The sequence below is a fragment of the Moschus berezovskii genome, chromosome 20 (assembly GCF_049115385.1).
Source record: "Moschus berezovskii isolate FMDL1 chromosome 20, NW_MosBer_1.0, whole genome shotgun sequence".
NCBI lineage: Eukaryota > Metazoa > Chordata > Mammalia > Artiodactyla > Moschidae > Moschus > Moschus berezovskii.
In genome coordinates, this window is record NC_142479.1 from 39,177,257 (window position 1) to 39,195,503 (window position 18,247).

Here is an 18,247-nt window from a genome sequence, read left to right on the forward strand (position 1 = left end):
GCACTGTCGTTGCACCCGCCCCCTGCCTCCAAGGCCTTCCTCAGTCTCTCCTGTGGTTCCGCTGTGTATATATATATATATATATATTTATATATATAATTTGTGTGTAGATATATATATGTATTCTTTATTATGTACTTTTTTTTTTTCTCAGTTTTTCTAAAGTGCCAGAAACAAGATTTGTGGGAATTTTTTAGTGATTTTTTTTTTTTTTGCATTTTTCCCTGTTTTAAACTTTTCTCCCCCTTAAAAATTGGAACTCAGTACATTCAGTAGGAAACTCTTCACTCGGACTGCGGCCAAGACCAAGAAAAGTGCAAAGAGACGGAGGAGGAGTGAAGGAGCGACACTCCTCCATGGTTAACATTCAGGGAGCCTGTCGAAAACCTCCCTTTCTGTTTGCTGGGAGGGTGTGAGGAGGCAGGAGGCTGCTCCTGTCCCTCCCACCAAGCCACCTCCCTCCAAAAGCCATGATCTTGCCCTTTCAGCATCAGTTGAGAGGGCAGCCATCTTGGCCCCAAAAAACAGTAGCTGGGAAAGGACTGCCATTTTGATGATGACAGCTTTTCCCCGTTTTAAACTGCACTCCTCTAATTCCCATTTATCAAATTTGCTCCCCCAAACTGGCTCTCCCCTTGTGAGCTTTGTGTGTGTGTGTGGGGCGGGTAAGGTGGGTGGATGGGAAGTGTTCATTCAATCACAGAGCGGGGAGGCCCAGTTATCAGAATTAGGAGCGAACATTTCTTCAACTCCACCACTGGAAGGAAACATAGGGACCCCTGACCAGGGTTAACTAGTGCAAATTAGGGATTAGGGACTTACAAGCTCCCTGTACCCCATCCCTAGGCTGGGATCTTTGGGTGTGGGAAACTGAGTCAAAGATGGGGTATAAGGTGCTATTTTGGAGGGAAAGTTGGTGGGGATACCCCAAAGCCCACCAGGGGAGTAGGATGGTTCCCCAAAAACCATCTGGAGTAACTGGTGAGGGAAGTGATACTGGGGGGAAAGAGGGTTAAGGTAAGGATGGGAGGTCGTGTGCAAATCTCGGGCTTACCTACCCATCCAACCCCCATCATTTTTCTGGCTATTTGGTCTAGTCTGGGAGAAACCATCGGGAAAAAAAACAAGGAGGAAGTAGGACCCCCTTCCCCATCCTATATAGAGCTTCTCCTTCCTGGCCCCCAAATCTGGTTTAGCCCAGATGAGGCCATATGCAGAGGCAGGAAGAGGTGCAATCCACTCACCTCTTTCGCCGTGGAAGAGTCTGGGGCTTACTAGATTTGAGGGTCAAAGCAGGGCCGAGATTGGTGCTGCCTGGGCTGGGAAAGAACTCAGCCAAGGAACAGATAGGTAGCCCTCCCTCCCACCCCGCTCTTTGACCAGGATGGGAGAGCCATCTCCACAGTCTTGGAGTAGAAGGAGGAATATGGAAGAGCCAAAGGCGTAGAAGCCAAGGAAGGCATGGCGTCTTAACGTGAAGGGAACAGGGACACAGAAACCCACCCTTGGGAAGAATGGTATCTGAAGCCCACTCCCAGGTGGGTAAGTGTTGGGTATCACAATGGTCTGGTCCAGGCCCTGGGCCACAAAAGGATGGAATGTGCTAGGAAGCATCTGGGCAAGGGCTTAGAGAAAGCTTCAAGATGCAGGGTGGGGAACATTCAGGGAGAGAGATGGTTTCCCCCTAAGTTTAGGAATCAGGGGGCGGGTTAGACATTCAGAGCTGGTGGGGGCCGTGAGTACAGATTCATGGAAGTATATTGCTCAGTTGCCCCAAGGGCTGGAGGAGGGATGAGCTGGCCCTGCCCCTTACGGAGGCCATTCCCTGGAGGAGAACTGAGAGGGGAACCACCGAAGACCCCTTCCCAGGTGGTGGGAAAACTACAATCTCACACAAAGCAGCCTGACCCCTGAGCTCCAGAGGCCCCCAGGTCCCTGCACAGGAGTGTGGAGGGGCTCCCAAGGGGCAGGGAGGCCAGGGAGCTGGTAGTGGCGGGGGTTCAGGGAGGGTGGCATCTGGTGAAAGGGGGGATCCGGGTTCAGAGCTCACCCCACATCTCCCTTCTGGGTTCTTTCAACCCCTGCCCTCTCCCCTTCTCCCTTGGGGGCAACCGGTGGAGGAAGAGTTGGGGGTGGTGGGGTTGGGGGGGTAGGGGCTGCTGCTTGAGGATTGACTGCGTAGCCAAAGACCCCTGGTAGGAAGGGAAGGGCCCCCCCACCCTTCTCATCAGGTAGGACCATGTTAAGAGCGACTGGGAGGGCGGCCAAGTTGCTGAAGTTGTAAGGGTAGGCGGCGAGGAGCTGGGGGCCATAGACGAGTGGGTAGGGCTCAGGGTAGAAGGTGACTTTGGCAGCCCCCATCGCCTCCATCCGGTCTCCCCCGCCAGCCCCACCTGGCCCCTCACTCCCACCTTTTCCCCTGCCATTGCCTGATTCCCGGCCGCTCCCAATCAGAGCCAGTGGAAATTCCTGCACAGGTGGGTATGCATAGGTGGCCCCTCCTGCCCCCGTGGAGGGCTCCTCCCCTCCTGAGATGACGGGGTCCTGGAGCGAGGCGGGCTCAGAAGCTTCCTCCGCAGGAGCACTCCCGCCTCCACCACCTGCCTCCCCGCTGGATGAGGAGACCTGCATCTCTTGGGGGGCCTCCTCCTTGATCTCCCCGGCTCTGGCGCCAGTGCTGCCCTTGGAGTAGGCGATGACAGGTGTGGGGGTGCCCCCAGGTCGCTCGGCGGCGTGCCTCTGCCCATGGCGGCTCAGGGCAGCGGCCGTCTTGCACACCTTGGCGCAGTGAGGGCAGGTGAGGCGGGTGGAGGGCTTCCGTCCAGACCGGGAGCTGTGGGGGCCCCCGCTGTGGGCCTCCTGGTGCTTGCGCAGCTTCCTCAGGCTGGCGAATGTCTGGGCACAGTCCTCGCAGCGGTGTCTCCTCTCGCCACGGGCACGCCCCGTGGGGCCCTCGGCTGCCGGGGTCTCCTCCCAGCTCCTCCGTTCCAGCTTCTGTCTCCAGCGAGGCGGCCGGCGGCTTCTGGGCATCCCGCTGCCCCCGCTGCTAGCCGGGGCCGCGGCTCCGGCCTTGCGCTTGGGCTTGTAGGAGTAGTAGGGCCTCCAGAGCTGGTCCTCCCCGCCAGCCTTGGACTCCCCCTGCCCCTCCTCCTCCTCTTCCTCATCCTCCTCCTCGTCGTCCTCCTCCTCCTCGCTCTCCTCCATCTCCTCGCCGCTTAGCTCCCCGGGACGCAGGTCTGTTTCTGAGATGCGGCGCTTGACAATCGCCTCCTCACCGATTCGCACAGTGATCTGACACAGTGGCGGTGGAGCCTGGAGCTGAGAGGGGCCCCGGCCAGGCCCTGCAGGGGGACCCGCGCCCCCGCCAATCCCGCCAGCTGGCTTGGCCGTGTAGGTCAGAGTCCTCGTGGCCCGTGGGTTCCGGCCCTTGGCCTCCTCTGTGGCTGTGGCGGGCCCTGCGGCTGTGGCTGGGCTGCCTGCTGTGGCTGGGCTGGCTGGTGCGGCTGCAGGTTCAGGGGGAGGAGGTGGGTACTCACGTTTTTTGGGGGGCCGTGGGGGAGCAGTGTAAGTGATGACAGAGGCGGCTTGGGCCCCCCCTGTACTAGCCGGCCCACTCCCTGCTCCACCACTGCTGCTGCCCCCATGTACAATGACTGAGGGAGCTGGGTGGGCAAAAGTGATGACAGATGGTGGGGGGCCAGGCTCTGGGGCAGGTGGGGGTCCGGGTGGTGAGCTGGCCGGCATCGCAACAGGGGCCGGTGTGTTGAGGCTTGGAGAGAGGGGGGCCTCGGGGGCTCCCTGGCTGTAGGTCTTGTAGGGCCGCTTGGCCGCCCGCATGGGGAGCAGGCGGTACAGCTTGAGGGTATTGAGCTTGGGCTTATAGCCTCCATTGGGCGTCTTCTCACTGGCCAGGAGGCTTGGGCTAATGCCGTGGAAGGCTCGTTGGTGGGTCTTCAGGTTATAGTAAGTAACAAAGGTCTCCCAGCAGAAGATGCACTGGTACCTGGGCCAGGGAACAGGGCAGGGACAGAGCCAGTTGAGTCAGGGGCCCTGAGGCTAGGGCCTTAGCTTCCCATTTTCTCTCCTGTCTCCGCTCAGGCCTTGAACTGCCCCAGCCATCTGCTCACCCTTCTCTCATGCTGCTTGTCTCACCCCACCAGCCTCAGAAGGGACACCAGTGCGAGTTCAGTGTCCCCCACTGGCTGTGCAATGCCAGGCCTCAGCTGTTCCATCTGTGAATTGGGAATAATCACGTACCTTGCCTAACTCCCAAAGCCGCCTTCTGAAGCTCGCCTGACAGATGGGGAAGTATCTTATCAACAGGGGTACATTAGAACTGTAGATGGACATGCCTGTGCTTCCTATTGTCCTGCCCCATGAGGCAACTTTCTGTTTCCTCTTTGGCCTTTTCCACATCACCAAGCCAGGACGTGACACCTGGCGGTGCTAAGAAATAAACATCAGTGGGAGGAAACGGGGCTGGAGGGAGGCAGAAGGGTGAGTGACAGAAAGCAGATGAGCAGGGGCCAGTGGGTGAGCAGGCATCTGAGAACGGCTTTCTGGGCCCCATGCTCTGCCCACTCCCTCCCTTGTCCATGTGATCCCTAAGTGGACTAGGTCCCATGTGACCTCTCCACCCCCAGCCACCCCAGTCCCCGGCCGACCAGAGCACTCACCTGCGCTCCCCGGTGTGCCACACCTCATGTTTGGTTCGGTACTCAGCCAGCGCGAACACCTTCTCGCAGTAGCGGCAGGGGTACTTCCTCCGCCATGAGTGGACATTGCTGTGCCGCTTTAGGCTGGACAGGGTCACGTAGGAACGCTCACAGGCCGCGCACACATAGAGCACGTGGCCTCCCACCACCTTCACCACGTGCTCAGGACCACCTCGGAAACCTACCGCTGGGGGCAGGGCCGAGGCGTCCACTCCTGCAGGGCCACTGGGGACAGAACCCCTGGCTCCCAGCCCTGCGGACCCCCGAGCGCTGGCCTCCCTCCGGCACTGGGCTTCATGGGTCTGTAGCCGCTTGGGATGGATGAAGCTTTTCCCACATCGGGGGCAGGGGAGGGGCCGCCGGGACAAGGCAGGCTGTGATTCAGGGCCCTGGACCTCAGCCCTGTCCCCCTCCCACTCCCCGGCTGGCCTAGGCCCAGGCCCAAAGCTGTCCTCCTCAGGCTGTGAGGTGGCCATGGGAGCTGGAGCAGGAGGCACCCAGGCATCACCACCCTCCCCCAGGCCCTGCAGGCGGGAGATGCCCAGACGCCGTCCCAGAGCACCGATCTCTGCCACAGCTGCCCCGTCCCCTCCACCACCAGGCAATGCCAGCCGGGCACTGTAGATGAAATTGAGGACATCAGAGAAGGCAGCTGCTGGGACCCCTGGCAGCTCCAGGACCCGAGGTGGGGATGAAGCTGAAGGTGAGGCTGGAGAGGGAGAGGAAGAGGAAGAGGAGGAGGAGGCCGCTGTGGTGGTGGTGGGGTTGGGGGCTGAGCCCCCAGTGACGGGTGGGAGGGGCAGTGGAGCTGAAGCCAGCAGTGCCTCTCTGAAGAAGGGACTAGAAGCAGCCAGGACGCTACGGTGAGCGGGGAACTTGGTGTCTCCGGCTATGAGGGTGACGTCACAGAAGAGGCCACGAAGCCGCTGTTCATTGAGCTGGCGCAGAACGGCAGGCGCATGGGACGGGTCTGTCACCTCTGCTGGGGGTGGCATGGCGCCAGCCTAGATGGAGAAGAGGCCAGGGGAGGATCTCAGAGGCTGGGCAGAGGGCAGGGGGCTTTCAAGTCAGAGGCAAGCTGGGCGGGGGTTGGAGGCTATTGGCCAGAGGTTGGTGGAAGGCTGACTGACTTCTGATCGTGGAAGTGAGAGGTTAACCTTAGCCACCCCACGTCCTGCCAGCATCCAACACCCCTCTGTCAGACATCTGGGGCTGAAAGAGGCCAGGGATTCCTCAGATCTTGATGAAGGTCAGGGGTCAAGACTTCCAAGTCACAGACTAACAGCGGGGAGCAATGGACACCTCTCTCCCACTGGGAGGGTGAGGGAGCCCCCACAGCTGATGGCCATTTCCCAGGCCTCCTCAGCCTGGAGGATATGGCTGCTTTGCTTGCCTGCAGCCTCAGGCCCAGTCTCCCTCGCAGCAGACCCCTCACCCATCTCACCTGAGAGCACAGCCAACATGGAGTGGAGCGGAGGTGGCTCAGCAAGTCCCTTCTGCTGTGCTTCTTCCCTCTGTGGAGAAACAGAAACTGCGTCCTCGGGAAGGGAACTGGGCGGGAGGCGGACCCAGGAGGTGGGAAGTGGTGCCGCATGCAGGGTCAGAGAGGCCTAGGCAGCTCTGGAGACCCTGACCCTCCTGGGATCCCATGAGGTTACTTGCTCAGTGGCCTCTAATCGGACCTAGGATGTCACAGATTATTGCAAAGCCTGTTCTCCTGGCCCCCAAGAAGTACAGGAATAAGATAATTTGCATATTCCCAATTTGCCTCAAAACAATCCAGCGACATTGGTTCAATCCTGTAGGTCCAAGGAAGCCTGCTGGATGAGTTTCAAGTCCCTTGAGCCCAATCTTTGGGACTCAAAGGAAATCAAAGATCTGCATGTTGTCTTTCACTATAATAGTCTTATTTACACTGGACCAATGAAAAAGCTGCTAGATATTCAAGTTAGCAGAGGACTTGTCACATAAATCTTAAGAGAGGGTTTCTAGGTGCCAGGGGACCACTGAAGACCACCATCTCGAGCACACGTGCCAGCTTGCTCCAATCTCTGGGAAGGCCACCAGACTGGAAGTGAGGAAGCTTGGGTCCCCCTCCTTACTCTGCAAGGTGGTGGCTTTGGACCTTTGGCTTAAAAAAAAGTCGGGGTGGGGCAGGGAACGCAACCCCTACCTCACCTCTTGCTGGGAGGCTCATCCAAAAGGAATAGCAGGTAACCCAAATGTGAGCCATGGCAGTCACTGCTCGCAAGGCAACTCACAGCCTCAGCTTTGGGGGCTCAATTTTCAGTTGAAGATCTCAGTTCCAGAGCCACAGAGTAACTTAGCCAAAGACACACAGAGCTGGTCATAACAGGTGGGGCCTGTTCACAGAGCCAGGCCTGCTGACCTGAGGGCAGAGCTCTCAGCCCCTCTTGTCCACCCTCCACAAAGCCTGGGGGCCCTCCCCTTCCATGTGCCTGGGGTCACACATGACCTCAGAGGTGTCCTGCGTCAGGAGTTCCTCATGCAATTTCCACCCCCCCCGAAAATGCTCTCTTCCTATTTATTATTCATACTGTCTGGACTAAGAGGCCTTCTCTCTTCAGCCAAAAGGCGGCCCTCAGTCCTCTCCTGGAGGAGGAGGTAAACAGGGATGAGAATCAAAGTTTCTCACAGACCCGAGTGCCAGGCACATGTCTAGGTCAAGTGCTCCCCCATCAGTTGATGGACTGCAGTGGGGTCAGGAATCCAGGGGAAGGATTCCTGGGCTGGTGTTCACGTCTGTTTGCAAAATGGGGAAAGAGAACAAGGTCTCATCCTCCCTTCTGGTGGTGACAACCACCAGCCAACAGGGACCCCCCCCAAGAGTCGGTGCTTCACTGGCATTACCTCATTTGCTCCTCATCACCACCCTAAAATGTAGCAGTTAGCTTCACTTTAAGTGACAGGCAGGGATTTCCCTGGTGGGGCAGTGGATGAGAATCCGCCTGCCAATGCAGGGGACACAGGTTCGATCTCTGGTTTGGGAAGACCTCACATGCCAAGGAGTAATTAAGCACCCTAGAGCCCGTGCTCTACAAGAGAAGCCACTGCAATGAGAAGCCTGTGCACCGCAAGGAAGAGTAGCTCCCACTTGCCGCAACTAGAGATATATATGATCAGTTAGTCGCAGGGCTGGGATCTGTTTGGCTCCAAAGCCTTCATTCTTGATTATACCACATCAGGATGAAAGACTTGTTTATGGCTGTGATACTGTGATATAATAAGAAATTAAGTTGACCCTTGAACAACACTGCGTAGGTCCACTTCTATGTGGATTTTTTTTCAATAGTAAATACTACAGTACTACAAGACCTGAAGTTGGTTGAATCTGAGCATGCAGAACCTTGGATATGGACGGCCGACTGTAAGGCTATACTGAGATTTTCCACTGGGTAGAGTGTCCATGCCCCTAACCCCTATATTGTTCAAGGGTCAGGTACAATATATTTGGTCCTGGTCTCCATTCTTTTTATTTAAAAAAATACATATTTGGCTTTGCTGGGTCTTAGTTGTGGCATTTGGAATGTTTTAGGTGCAACCTGTGGGATCTAGTTCCCTGACCAGGGATCAAACCTGGGTCCCCTGCACTGAGAGTGTGAAATCTTAGTCACTGGACCACCAGGAAGTCCCCTTTGTCCCCATTCTTGACACAGAGCTCCTAAAACTCTTGTAATTTCCCAAGTGATAGGAGTGCTGTTGTTTAGTTGCTCAGTCGTGTCTGACTCTTTGTGACCCCATGAACTGTAGCCCACCAGGCTCCTCTGTCCATGGGATTTTCCAGGCAAGGATACTAGACTGCCATTTCCTTCTCCAGATAGGGGTGCTAGGGGCATCTTATTCTAACATTTGACCCCAGTTCCTAACATCAAGCTCCTAAACTAAACCCCTTGGAATTTCCTGGGTGACCGGAGTGTCTCTTGTTCTAAAGAGGTGACTCTCCATGAAGTCCTGGATGGGGGTGGTCACTGGAAAGGCCAAGCCATGATGAGAAGTTTGGAACTTTCAGCCCCAGCCCCCATTGCCTCTGGGGAGAGGAGAGGGCCTGGAGACTGAGTTAATAATTGATCATGCCTATGTGATGAGGCCTCCACAAAAACCTCTAAACTATGGGGTTCAGAGACCTTCCAGTTCCTAAACACATCTCCATGGTGAGAGGGTAGCACAGCCCAGCTTTGTGGAGACAGAAGCTCCTGCACTCAGGACCCTTCCAGACCTCTTTATCTGGCTATTATCATATCCTTTATTATATGATAAACCAATAAACACAAGTATTACCCTCAGTTCTATAAGCCATCCTAACAAATTATCAAATCTGAGGAGGCAGGTCATTGAGAAAGTCTGATTCTTGCTGGTCAGTCAGAAGTACAGGAGGTTTGGGGAATTCCCTGGTGGTCCAATGGTTAGGACTCTGAGCTTCCACTGCAGCAGACATGGGTTCAATCCCTGGTCTGGAAACTAAGATCCCACACACAGCGTGGTGTGGCCAAAAGAAAGTTAATAAAAATTTTAAAAAGCTGTAGAAAATAAAAGAAGTACAGGAGGTCTGGGCTTGCAAACTGGTATCTGAAGTGGGGGCAGTCTTGTGGGACTGAGCCCTTAACCTGTGGAATCTGATGCTATCTCCAGGCAGATAATATCAGAATTGAATTGTAGGACACACAGCTAGTGTCAGAAAATTGGCCGGTGTGGGGGAATAAACTCCACACGTTTGGTGTCAGAAGTGTTGTGAGCACAGTGTATAGGATAACAGTTCTGTTTTTCTTGAAACAGCACCCACTAAGGCTCCCCACCAGCCCATCTAGGATCTTTGTGAAAATTAAAGGGGAAAAATAGAGGAAAGGCCTCTTCAAGGTAGCAGCTCTGCACAGGTGAACAAAGAAAACGTTTGATTCCAGCCCCTACTCACCCTTTGGCCAGGCCTGCTCACCTGCACAACCATATGGGCTTGGTACCTACCAAGCCATGGCTGTGTGCTGACTGCCAAGATATATGGACAAGGCCTATCCAGGGTTTTTCAGGACCACAGTGGTCCAAGGCTGTCCTGGCCCTTGGAGATCACCTAGAACCATCATCATCAAGATACTTGGAGCTGCCATTGAGGAGATAAACATTATGTATCAAATCTGGCACTAAGCATTTGATTTGCATCATCTCATTTCAGCACTCAAAAGGACCACAGGGAGGCAGGGGCTAGTGTCAACCCATTGTACAGATGAGGAAACTGAGGCTTTAAATACTCTAGATGCCACACTTGCAGGCAGAGAGAATGTAGTGGTGGGGTGATTTGTCCCTGGTCTCTACTAACCAAACAGGGTCTGGATCTGGCTCTCCTGAGTTCAACTGCCCCACCACTGGCCGCCGCCCTGCCGGGGTTATAGGAGGTGGAGCAGAAACTGGTTATGGGAACCCGGGCAAATTAATTTGCCTCTCGGTATGTCGGTTTCCTTGTCTACGAGCTGGGGATAATGAAGTGCACCCACTACGTACGGCTGTAGAGAATAAACAAGCTGATGACCGGCTGTACCTAGAAGAGTGCTGGGCACGCAGCAGATGCTCAGGAAGTGCTAGCTCTTATTATCATCTTGGAACTCAGTCCCGGAAAATGGTGGGGGGAAGTGGTGAAGAAAAGGGGCAGAAATCAGGCTTCATGGTAGGTCTGATGGCTCTGTGGTTTTAGTTTTTTTATTTGTTTTTACCGTTTCTCTACTCTTAACTGGCTGTGTGATCTTAGAGGTGTGACTGAGGTGGGGATGTGAGCACCACCACCAGATACACTCCACCTCCAGCTGATCCCTGTGCCTGGAACATTCTCTCCTCAGGCAGCCTCACGCCTTGCTATCCCACCTCCTTTCAGCTTTGACTCAAAAGTCACCTTCCCCCAAGGCCCTCCCTGGCTGCCCTGTACCTCCCCAAGCTTCCTATCCCCCTCCCCTACTTTATTTTCCTCCTTGGCATTTACTAAGACTACTGCTCTTTCATCTCCAGAGGACGGATGGATTTTTGTCTGCTTTGTCCACTGCTCCGTCCAGTATTTAGAACAGTGCCTGATACATGGTGGAAGGATTCAAAACATTTTGGGTAAATGAATGAACCTACTTTCTTAAAGCCTGCCTGGACTGTGTCCACCTTTAGGAAGGACACCATCCTCAGGCCGGGACTGAGTTCGCCAGGAGCTGGGGGTGGCGAGTGTAACTTGACCGCTTCGGGGGCACTTGTGTTTTGCCTAATACACCTCCATGGCTTTGTTTTTTATTTATCTATGTTTTTTACCCCCAGGGCTTTACATGCATTGCCTCATTTAATGGTTTCCTCAGTCACTTCAAGTTGGCATTTACATTATCCCAGTTTTACAAGTGAGGAAACTGAGGCTCATAGAGGGATTTACCTTACTCAAGGTCACACGGCTTGTGAACAGCAGGGTCAGAATTTACATCCAGGCCCATGTGAACCCAGATGCTGGGTCCTCCCCTCTGCCACACCACCAGGTCCTGCCTGAAGGGGTCTGGGGCCAGCTAGCAAGCTGCCAGAACCATCACACACTCACACACACACACACACGAGCTCATGTGCTAAAGGCTAACTGTGTCAAGTCTGACTCTTCACACACACACACACACACACACACACGAGCTCATGTGCTAAAGGCTAACTGTGTCAAGTCTGACTCTTCCCTCGCCCTTGCTCCCCACGTCTAGCTGTCACCGAATCTAGTCAGATCTGCGGCCTAGCCCGGGAATGGCTCTGGAAGCTTTCCCTCTACCCTACCTCTGGCCCCCAAACTACCTCAAGGCCTTGTTAACAGTCTCATGGTTCAAGGCCAGGGCTTGCAGCTAGTCCCCTGCTTCTGGTCTTAGCATCTACCATCCAGGCTTCCTCTCATTGAGAATCAACAGCCCCGAAGCAGATCAGGCGTTGTCACTCATGGGCTCTGAACCCCTCTCTAGCCTCCACTCCAGAATAAAGCTCAAATTCACCAGCCGGGCATTCAAGTGTCCAGTCCCAACTTCCTTTCTTCTCTTGCCTGGAGTGAATCTCCCCTCCAGCTTCTGGTGTGCTCTCCAGCCTCAGCATTCCCACACCTCCAGGCCTCTGCCTATGCTGGATCTCCTGCCAGAAATAAAAACTTTGCCCAGCCTCTTCTCCAAATACCTCCAAAATGTTGAACTTGACCTCAAATGCCACCTCTGTCTTGGTCCTCCCTGACCCTCAGAACAAGGACAATCTCTTCTTGACCCACTTCATCAACATTTTGTGCCCATGTGGCCAGCACCCAGCAGCGGAGGCTAAGTTCTCCCTCCCAGGCAGGGACTCCCTGAATCACTGTTGAAACATACTGGTCTTCTGAAATGAATTATTGCAGGTGTTAAGTTCTGCAGAAATTGGGCAGAAGTGTGTGTATGTATGTGGAGGGGGATGAATGGAGAAGCCCGCCACAAGCTTCAGAAGGGCAGCAGGGGACAGCATATAAGAACCCAGGATCTGGAGTCAGATTGCCTGGGTTCAAATCCAGCTTTACCTCTTACTAGCTAAATGGCTTTGGGCATATGACTTCTCTAGACCTCGGCTGTCTCATCTGAGAAAGGGAAGTAATTACAACTCCCACTTTCATCCAGCATTGGGAAGACTAAATGACTGATCATATGTAAAGCATTAAGAACAGTGCCTAGTACACAGTAAATGTTCAATAAGTGTTTCCTGCTCTTATTATTAACCAAGCCCCAAGAAGGGGCTCAGTGCTGGCAGAGACATAGTGCTGACAGTGGCTGGCACAGGCATAGTCCCCGAACTGTATCTACTTTCCAGGTATGTTTCCCATGTGCTACGTACCTACAACCCTGTTGGAAGACGGACAGGGCAGGTGACTAGCCCCGTTTTACAGATGAGGAACTGAGGGTCACTTAGGGAAAGTGCTGGCGAGGAAGTGGTAGGGCCTGAACTCCTCAATTCTCATCTAGGCCTCCTTCCCCTCCACCAGGCCATGGTGCACCTGTTGTGCAGGCCTGACATAGCAGCCAGCACGCCCCCGGGCAGGGGGCCTAGCCATAGCGTCCACCCAGCCCCCATGCACATGCCCCCTCCCAGCCAGGCCAGGCAGAGACCACAGGGTGTGCACACCTGGAACACACAGACACACAGACACACACCCCTACAGAAGGGCCAGGGCCCCAAAGGTGAGGAAAACCTGTTCTGAGGAATCTGCCTAGCGAGCAAATTCCGTTTCCAGACCCTTCCACAGTCGCAGGAGTGGCCTAGTGTGCGTCACAGAAGAGACAGAAAAGCAGAGATACCAGCAAGGGGGACAGAGAGAGGGTGAAGCAGGAGGAGGAGACTGAAAACTTCGTGTTTCTTTTTTCCATTTCAGTGACAAGAGTCACACCCGGCCTTTACGTAAACATGGCCAAGGAGCCACTCTGTCCAAGCTTAGTTTCTTTGCAGCCGCCAGGCCTCTCCTCCCGGTGACCCTGACGCGCTGGGCAGGCCGGCAAGGGGCAAGCACGCAGACCCTGCATGGACGAGTCGGGCCACCTGACAACACCCAGGCCTCCCGCCTGCTGCCCTTGCTCTGCCCCATATTTATCTCCCCGCCTTCTTCATAACACATACCCGGAGCGGCCCCACACAGCCACTTCAACACGCAGGAGCAGGCACGCACACACAGCTCGCGGTTGATCTCTGGAGTCTGAGGCCCACATTGCCCTTGTCACGCCACCTCCCTCCCCACAAGTGTTTTCTGACCAGCTTGCCTCCCGGCCCAACAGCACGAAAGGCTCCCACAAACAACGTCACAAAAGAATCCCGTAGGGAATGTTGCAAACACACAACCTTCCGTTCGGTCGGCTGCCCATGATCCCATAAACACAACCTGCACATTCCACCCAGAACCCCAGGCACCAGTACCAGTTGCCCCACGGGTACCTGAGACACACCCCGGGTGTTCTCACTTCCCACGGGGCCTGCAGGACCCAAGTTCTAGGTATGCACCCCCCCTTCCATGCCACCCGATCTTCACATGGACCCACAAACCCATCCAGTAGGCCATCTTCGCCAAGATTGGACCACACCTCAGCAGGGCCGCAGAAACCGGACTGGACCCAACACCTTCTGACTCAAGGGTACACAACTGCCCCCTCCAACTGAGCACACACACCCAGCACTCAGGTGCCCTCCACAGCACTTACCCCTCACCAGCTCTGCAGAAAACAACAGTTCACAAATAGTTCATGTGTACAGGACCAGACACATATGTGCAAGAAAACACACCCCGATATGAAACATACATAAAACCCCACACCTAACAAACTCCGCAGGTATTGTGCGCAGCTTCAAACGCGGACCTGTCACCCAGAGCCACATCTTGTCATTCTGCCTCACAACACTGGATACCCTTCCATCTGGCTTTGTGTCCCCATGGCCTGGGAGTTTCCTCCTGGACCCCTGGCTACCAGACCAGCAAACAGTGGTGATCAAGAGAGGTTTACCTTGCCCCACAACACAGCAGGAGACACACAAGCTCCAGGACTCGAAGCCACAACCCTGCCCCGACGGCACAGCGGCTCCGGGGCCCCTGTTCGCCCTGCGCACCCCGCACACCCCAACTCTGGGGCGCTCGGCGGCCCACCCCTCCCCCTTCTGCCTGGCTCCTACGCCATCGCCCTCCCAGCAGCTTGCAGCGCCGGCCCGGGCTCACACCAGCCCCACCCCACCCCCAACCTGCCCCAAGGGGGGAGGGGGACACCGGGCTGCAGAATTAACCCTTCAAATGAGGAGTGAGCGCGGCCCTTTCCAAGGCCCCAGGCGATCGCAACCCCCCCCCTGCCCCACCGCCGCCGAATCGGACGCCGTACCCGGGCCCCCTTAGTCGCCCCCCAGCGCCGTGCGCGCCTGGAGGCGGGGCCAGACTCAGCCCCCGACCCCTGAGCCCCCAGGTCAACCCCAAAGGGGAGCGGTCGCGGCTCGGGGCGCGGCCCGGGCCCCCGCGGCACCGGGCAGCGGGGAGGGGGCCCGGCTGTTGGCTCCGGTCCGCCCTGGCCCTGCCCGGTTCGCCCTGGGGCCCACCTGACTGCGATGGCGCCGTGTCCGCCAGGCCCGGCTCATCACCGTGGCCGCCCCCGGCCGCTCCGGTTTCGCCCGCCTCCAGCTCCGGCTCCGGCTCCGGCCCCGGCCCCCCCCAGCGCCCGGCCCCGGCCCGTCCCCGCCGCCGCCGCCGCCGCTGACATCATCGGCTCCCCCCCGCCCCGGTCCTACCCCCACCCCCACCCCCGGAAACAGTACCCCCCCAGCGCCGCCGCCGCTGCCGCTGAGGAGGCCGGCGCAGCGCAGCCGGCACAGACACCAGGCTCCTGGCTCGGGCTTGGGGCGCCAGCGCGCCCGACGGCCTGCGCCCGGACCGATCCTGGGAAGGGACCGGGGCCACGCAAGGCCGCCGGACGAGTGGGCACCAAACCGGGCTGCGGGCCTGACTCTACTCTGTGGGAAGGGGCTTACCCTGCCCTCCCGCCCCCCTGCAGCGCTTCACTCAGTGGTGCACACCGCCTAGAACATGCACACCCTCTCCGCAAGCACACAACGTGGCAGGCTCACAATCAGGCCCAGTGGGGCACGCAGACCCAGGCTCAACATACTCATAGGGGCAGCCCTGGAAAAACACCCACACCTACTCCCTCTCCAGAAATGCACAGGGACCCCCGCCAGACCTACAGAACAGGTACACCTAAATGACTACCAGTGCAGACGAACACACCCGCTTGCTATTTTGTTCCCAGAGACTGAAACACCACGTCCATGTACTCTGCGTAAATGCAGGGGCCTTGGTGTGGACCTCTCTGGAACAGCATCAACAACACCAGGTGGAAGCACACAGAGAAGAAACACATTCCTGAAACTCCAGAGGGATAGTCCTGAAGACTTCTCCCTGGTGTTCAAAAATTCAAAACTCAGGAGACAGAGGAGCTGGCCCTCAGAGGTGCTGTCCATAAAAGCTTTCTGAAACAGGGCAAGACAAATAAATTAACTAAAACCAAAGACATCTCATCACAGACATAGTTGAAAAGAGGAAAAAAGGACCCAGACCGACTTTGGAGTCACAGAGAAATAAAGCAGAGTTGGAAACGAGAAAATAGGCCCACTCCCACCTAAGGGAGGTTCCAGGGAAGAACCTCCACCCCCACCTCAGGAAGGTTCCAGGGAAGAACCCCTCCAACCAGGTCATAATGGCTGGAGCTCTAAAGGGCCCAGGGTCCCTGAGTCAAGAGGAGAGGAGGAAGTCCAAGGAAAGATGGTGAGTGTGGGGGGCAGGGGAGCAGAGCCCCCCTCCCTGTAGCTCCTGGCTGCTCCCTTTCCCCTCCTTCCCTGAGACTGCCCAGCTTGCCTAGATGCTCACAAGTGAAATTCATCATGGTGTTCCTAGATGTCCCTGGAACCCCTGACATCACACAGACACACAGCACCTGAGGCTGCCTCCCCTTCCTCAAACCGACAGAGCATCCCTGGGTCCTCTTTTTCTCCTCCCAGGAACAACTTACCCCGAGAAACACGATGCTCCAGGACTGCTCACTCCCCGCTTCCTGCTTTAGCGACTCAAGGCCCACACTGTACCACCTCATCCATCTTTCAGGCCCTGACTAGCTCCCAAGAGTTCCTCAGCAAGACAGCCTGCCCCTCTATTGTCCCACAGGGTCCCAGAGCTCAGCCTGGCATGTATCCTGCCCCACGTCCCCTGGGCTATGGCTGCCCTAATGCCTGAGCTCCTTTCTCCCTAACAGGCTGGCAGTCACCCCTACTTCAACCTGCCTGACTTCACGCAGCCATCACCGCCCTCCACTCCGCGCAGTCTCCCATCGCACCAGCGCTGCCGGCCCTCCGACGCCACCAAGGGCCTTCTCGTGGCCCTGCTGGGTGGGGGCCTACCTGCTGGCTTCGTGGGCCCCTTCTCCCGTATGGCTTACCAGGCTTCCCACTTTCCCTCGCTGGAGCTGCTCATCTGTCGATGCCTCTTCCACCTCCCCATTGCCCTGCTACTTAAACTGCGTGGTGACCCCCTCTTAGGACCTCCTGATGTCCGGGGCCGGGCCTGCCTCCACGCCCTGCTCAACGTCCTCAGCATCGGATGTGCCTACAGTGCAGTTCAGGTGGTGCCAGCCGGCAACGCAGCCACTGTCCGCAAAGGTTCTTCCACTGTCTGCTCTGCTCTCCTCGCCCTCTGCCTGGAGAGCCAGCGTCTCAGCGGCTATGACTGGTGTGGCTTGTTGGGCAGCACTCTGGGACTCATCATCATTGTTGGACCTGGACTAGGGACCCTGCAGGAGGGGACCACGGGCCTCTACACTGCCCTAGGCTATGTGCTTGCTTTCCTAGGTGGCCTGGCACTGTCACTGGGGCTCCTGGTGTATCGCTCCCTGGACTTTCCCTCCTGCCTACCAACAGTGGCCTTCCTGTTTGGTTTGGTGGGGCTGGTGGGCTCTGTGCCAGGCGTCTTTATGCTGCAGACCCCCGTGCTGCCCAAAGATCCTCTGAGTTGGAGCTGTGTGGGGGCAGTGGGGATCCTTGCCCTGGTCTCCTTCATGTGTGTGAGTTATGCCGTCACTAAGGCCCACCCTGCCCTGGTGTGTGCCGTCCTGCACTCTGAGGTGGTGGTGGCCTTGATGCTGCAGTACTACGTGCTCTATGAGACCGTGGCACCTTCTGACATCATGGGGGCAGGGGTCGTTTTGGGCAGCATTGCCATTATCACTGCCCAGAACCTCAGCTGTGAGAGGGAAGGGCAGGTGGAGGAGTGAGATCCAACTTGAGAGCCTGGGGGTGGGGGGGGCTGGGTAAATAGAAGGAAAAACTGGAACACAAACATGGGAGAACAAGTGACTAGGAAAGAACTGGTGTGGGAGAGGGATACCCCTTCGAGCCAAGGATGACTTGGGGACTTAGTGGAGAGGGACTGCTGAGAAGTCTTGGAATAAGCCTAGAGACCAACGTATTTGGAGTCTAGGCTGGGGCTTGAAGGGAGGTCTAAGGAGCAGGTCCAAGGAAGGGGCTGAGGCAGGCAGGCCATGAACCACGAAGAGGATTTTTCCCTGGGTAGCAGAGAGAAGAGCTTTGGGGCTGGAGTGCTTGGGCTTTCAGGCAAATGGAGAAAGCAGCTGCGCTGGGGGAAGGCAGTGTGCTTTTCTTTTCCTGAGCGATGATTTCCCTTCTTCGTGGATATGTCTCCCCACCTTGGGGTGGTGACGTGATATTGACATCAAACAAGGATCACTCTGAAAGTGGCTGTGCAGTTGGTGTCATCTCTGCTTTGAAAGGACAGTGGAAGTCCTACTCCCTCCTTTCCCCCGGCTTGGAGAATCCCCTGGGATCCCCGCACCCTCCACCCCATCTTATTTTTGAAATAGTCTAGAAGGGGGAGGATTTCCTAATGTTCAGATGCCTTGAACCCTAGTCCCTCAGGACTTCTGTGTCCCGCCCAATGGTTAATCTGCTTTTCTTGGATTGTCGCGGTCCCGTGATCTCTCCCGGAC

General features: G+C 56.3%; 2 protein-coding genes across 3 annotated transcripts; one reads left to right on the forward strand and one right to left on the reverse strand.

Moving 5' to 3' along the window:
• Positions 1-123: 123 nt before the first annotated feature.
• On the reverse strand, positions 124-14,953 carry ZBTB4 (zinc finger and BTB domain containing 4). 2 transcript variants are annotated; one of them, XM_055405752.2, is made up of 4 exons: positions 14,796-14,953; positions 6,160-6,229; positions 4,677-5,719; positions 124-4,003 (listed from the first exon to the last, which is right to left on the reverse strand). In XM_055405752.2, exons 3-4 carry the CDS (start codon positions 5,708-5,710, stop codon positions 2,047-2,049), a joined length of 2,991 nt encoding a protein of 996 aa, XP_055261727.1. In that variant the 5' UTR covers positions 5,711-5,719; positions 6,160-6,229; positions 14,796-14,953; the 3' UTR covers positions 124-2,046. The 2 variants fall into 2 exon arrangements, with proteins under 2 accessions (XP_055261727.1, XP_055261757.1); XM_055405782.2 differs by lacking the exon at positions 14,796-14,953 and adding an exon at positions 14,219-14,384.
• Positions 12,718-17,515, forward strand: SLC35G6 (solute carrier family 35 member G6). The gene is made up of 6 exons (XM_088829431.1): positions 12,718-12,910; positions 14,291-14,506; positions 14,610-14,777; positions 14,824-15,170; positions 15,913-16,017; positions 16,502-17,515. Exons 1-6 carry the CDS (start codon positions 12,718-12,720, stop codon positions 17,513-17,515), a joined length of 2,043 nt encoding a protein of 680 aa, XP_088685557.1.
• The last annotated feature ends 732 nt before the right edge of the window (positions 17,516-18,247 follow it).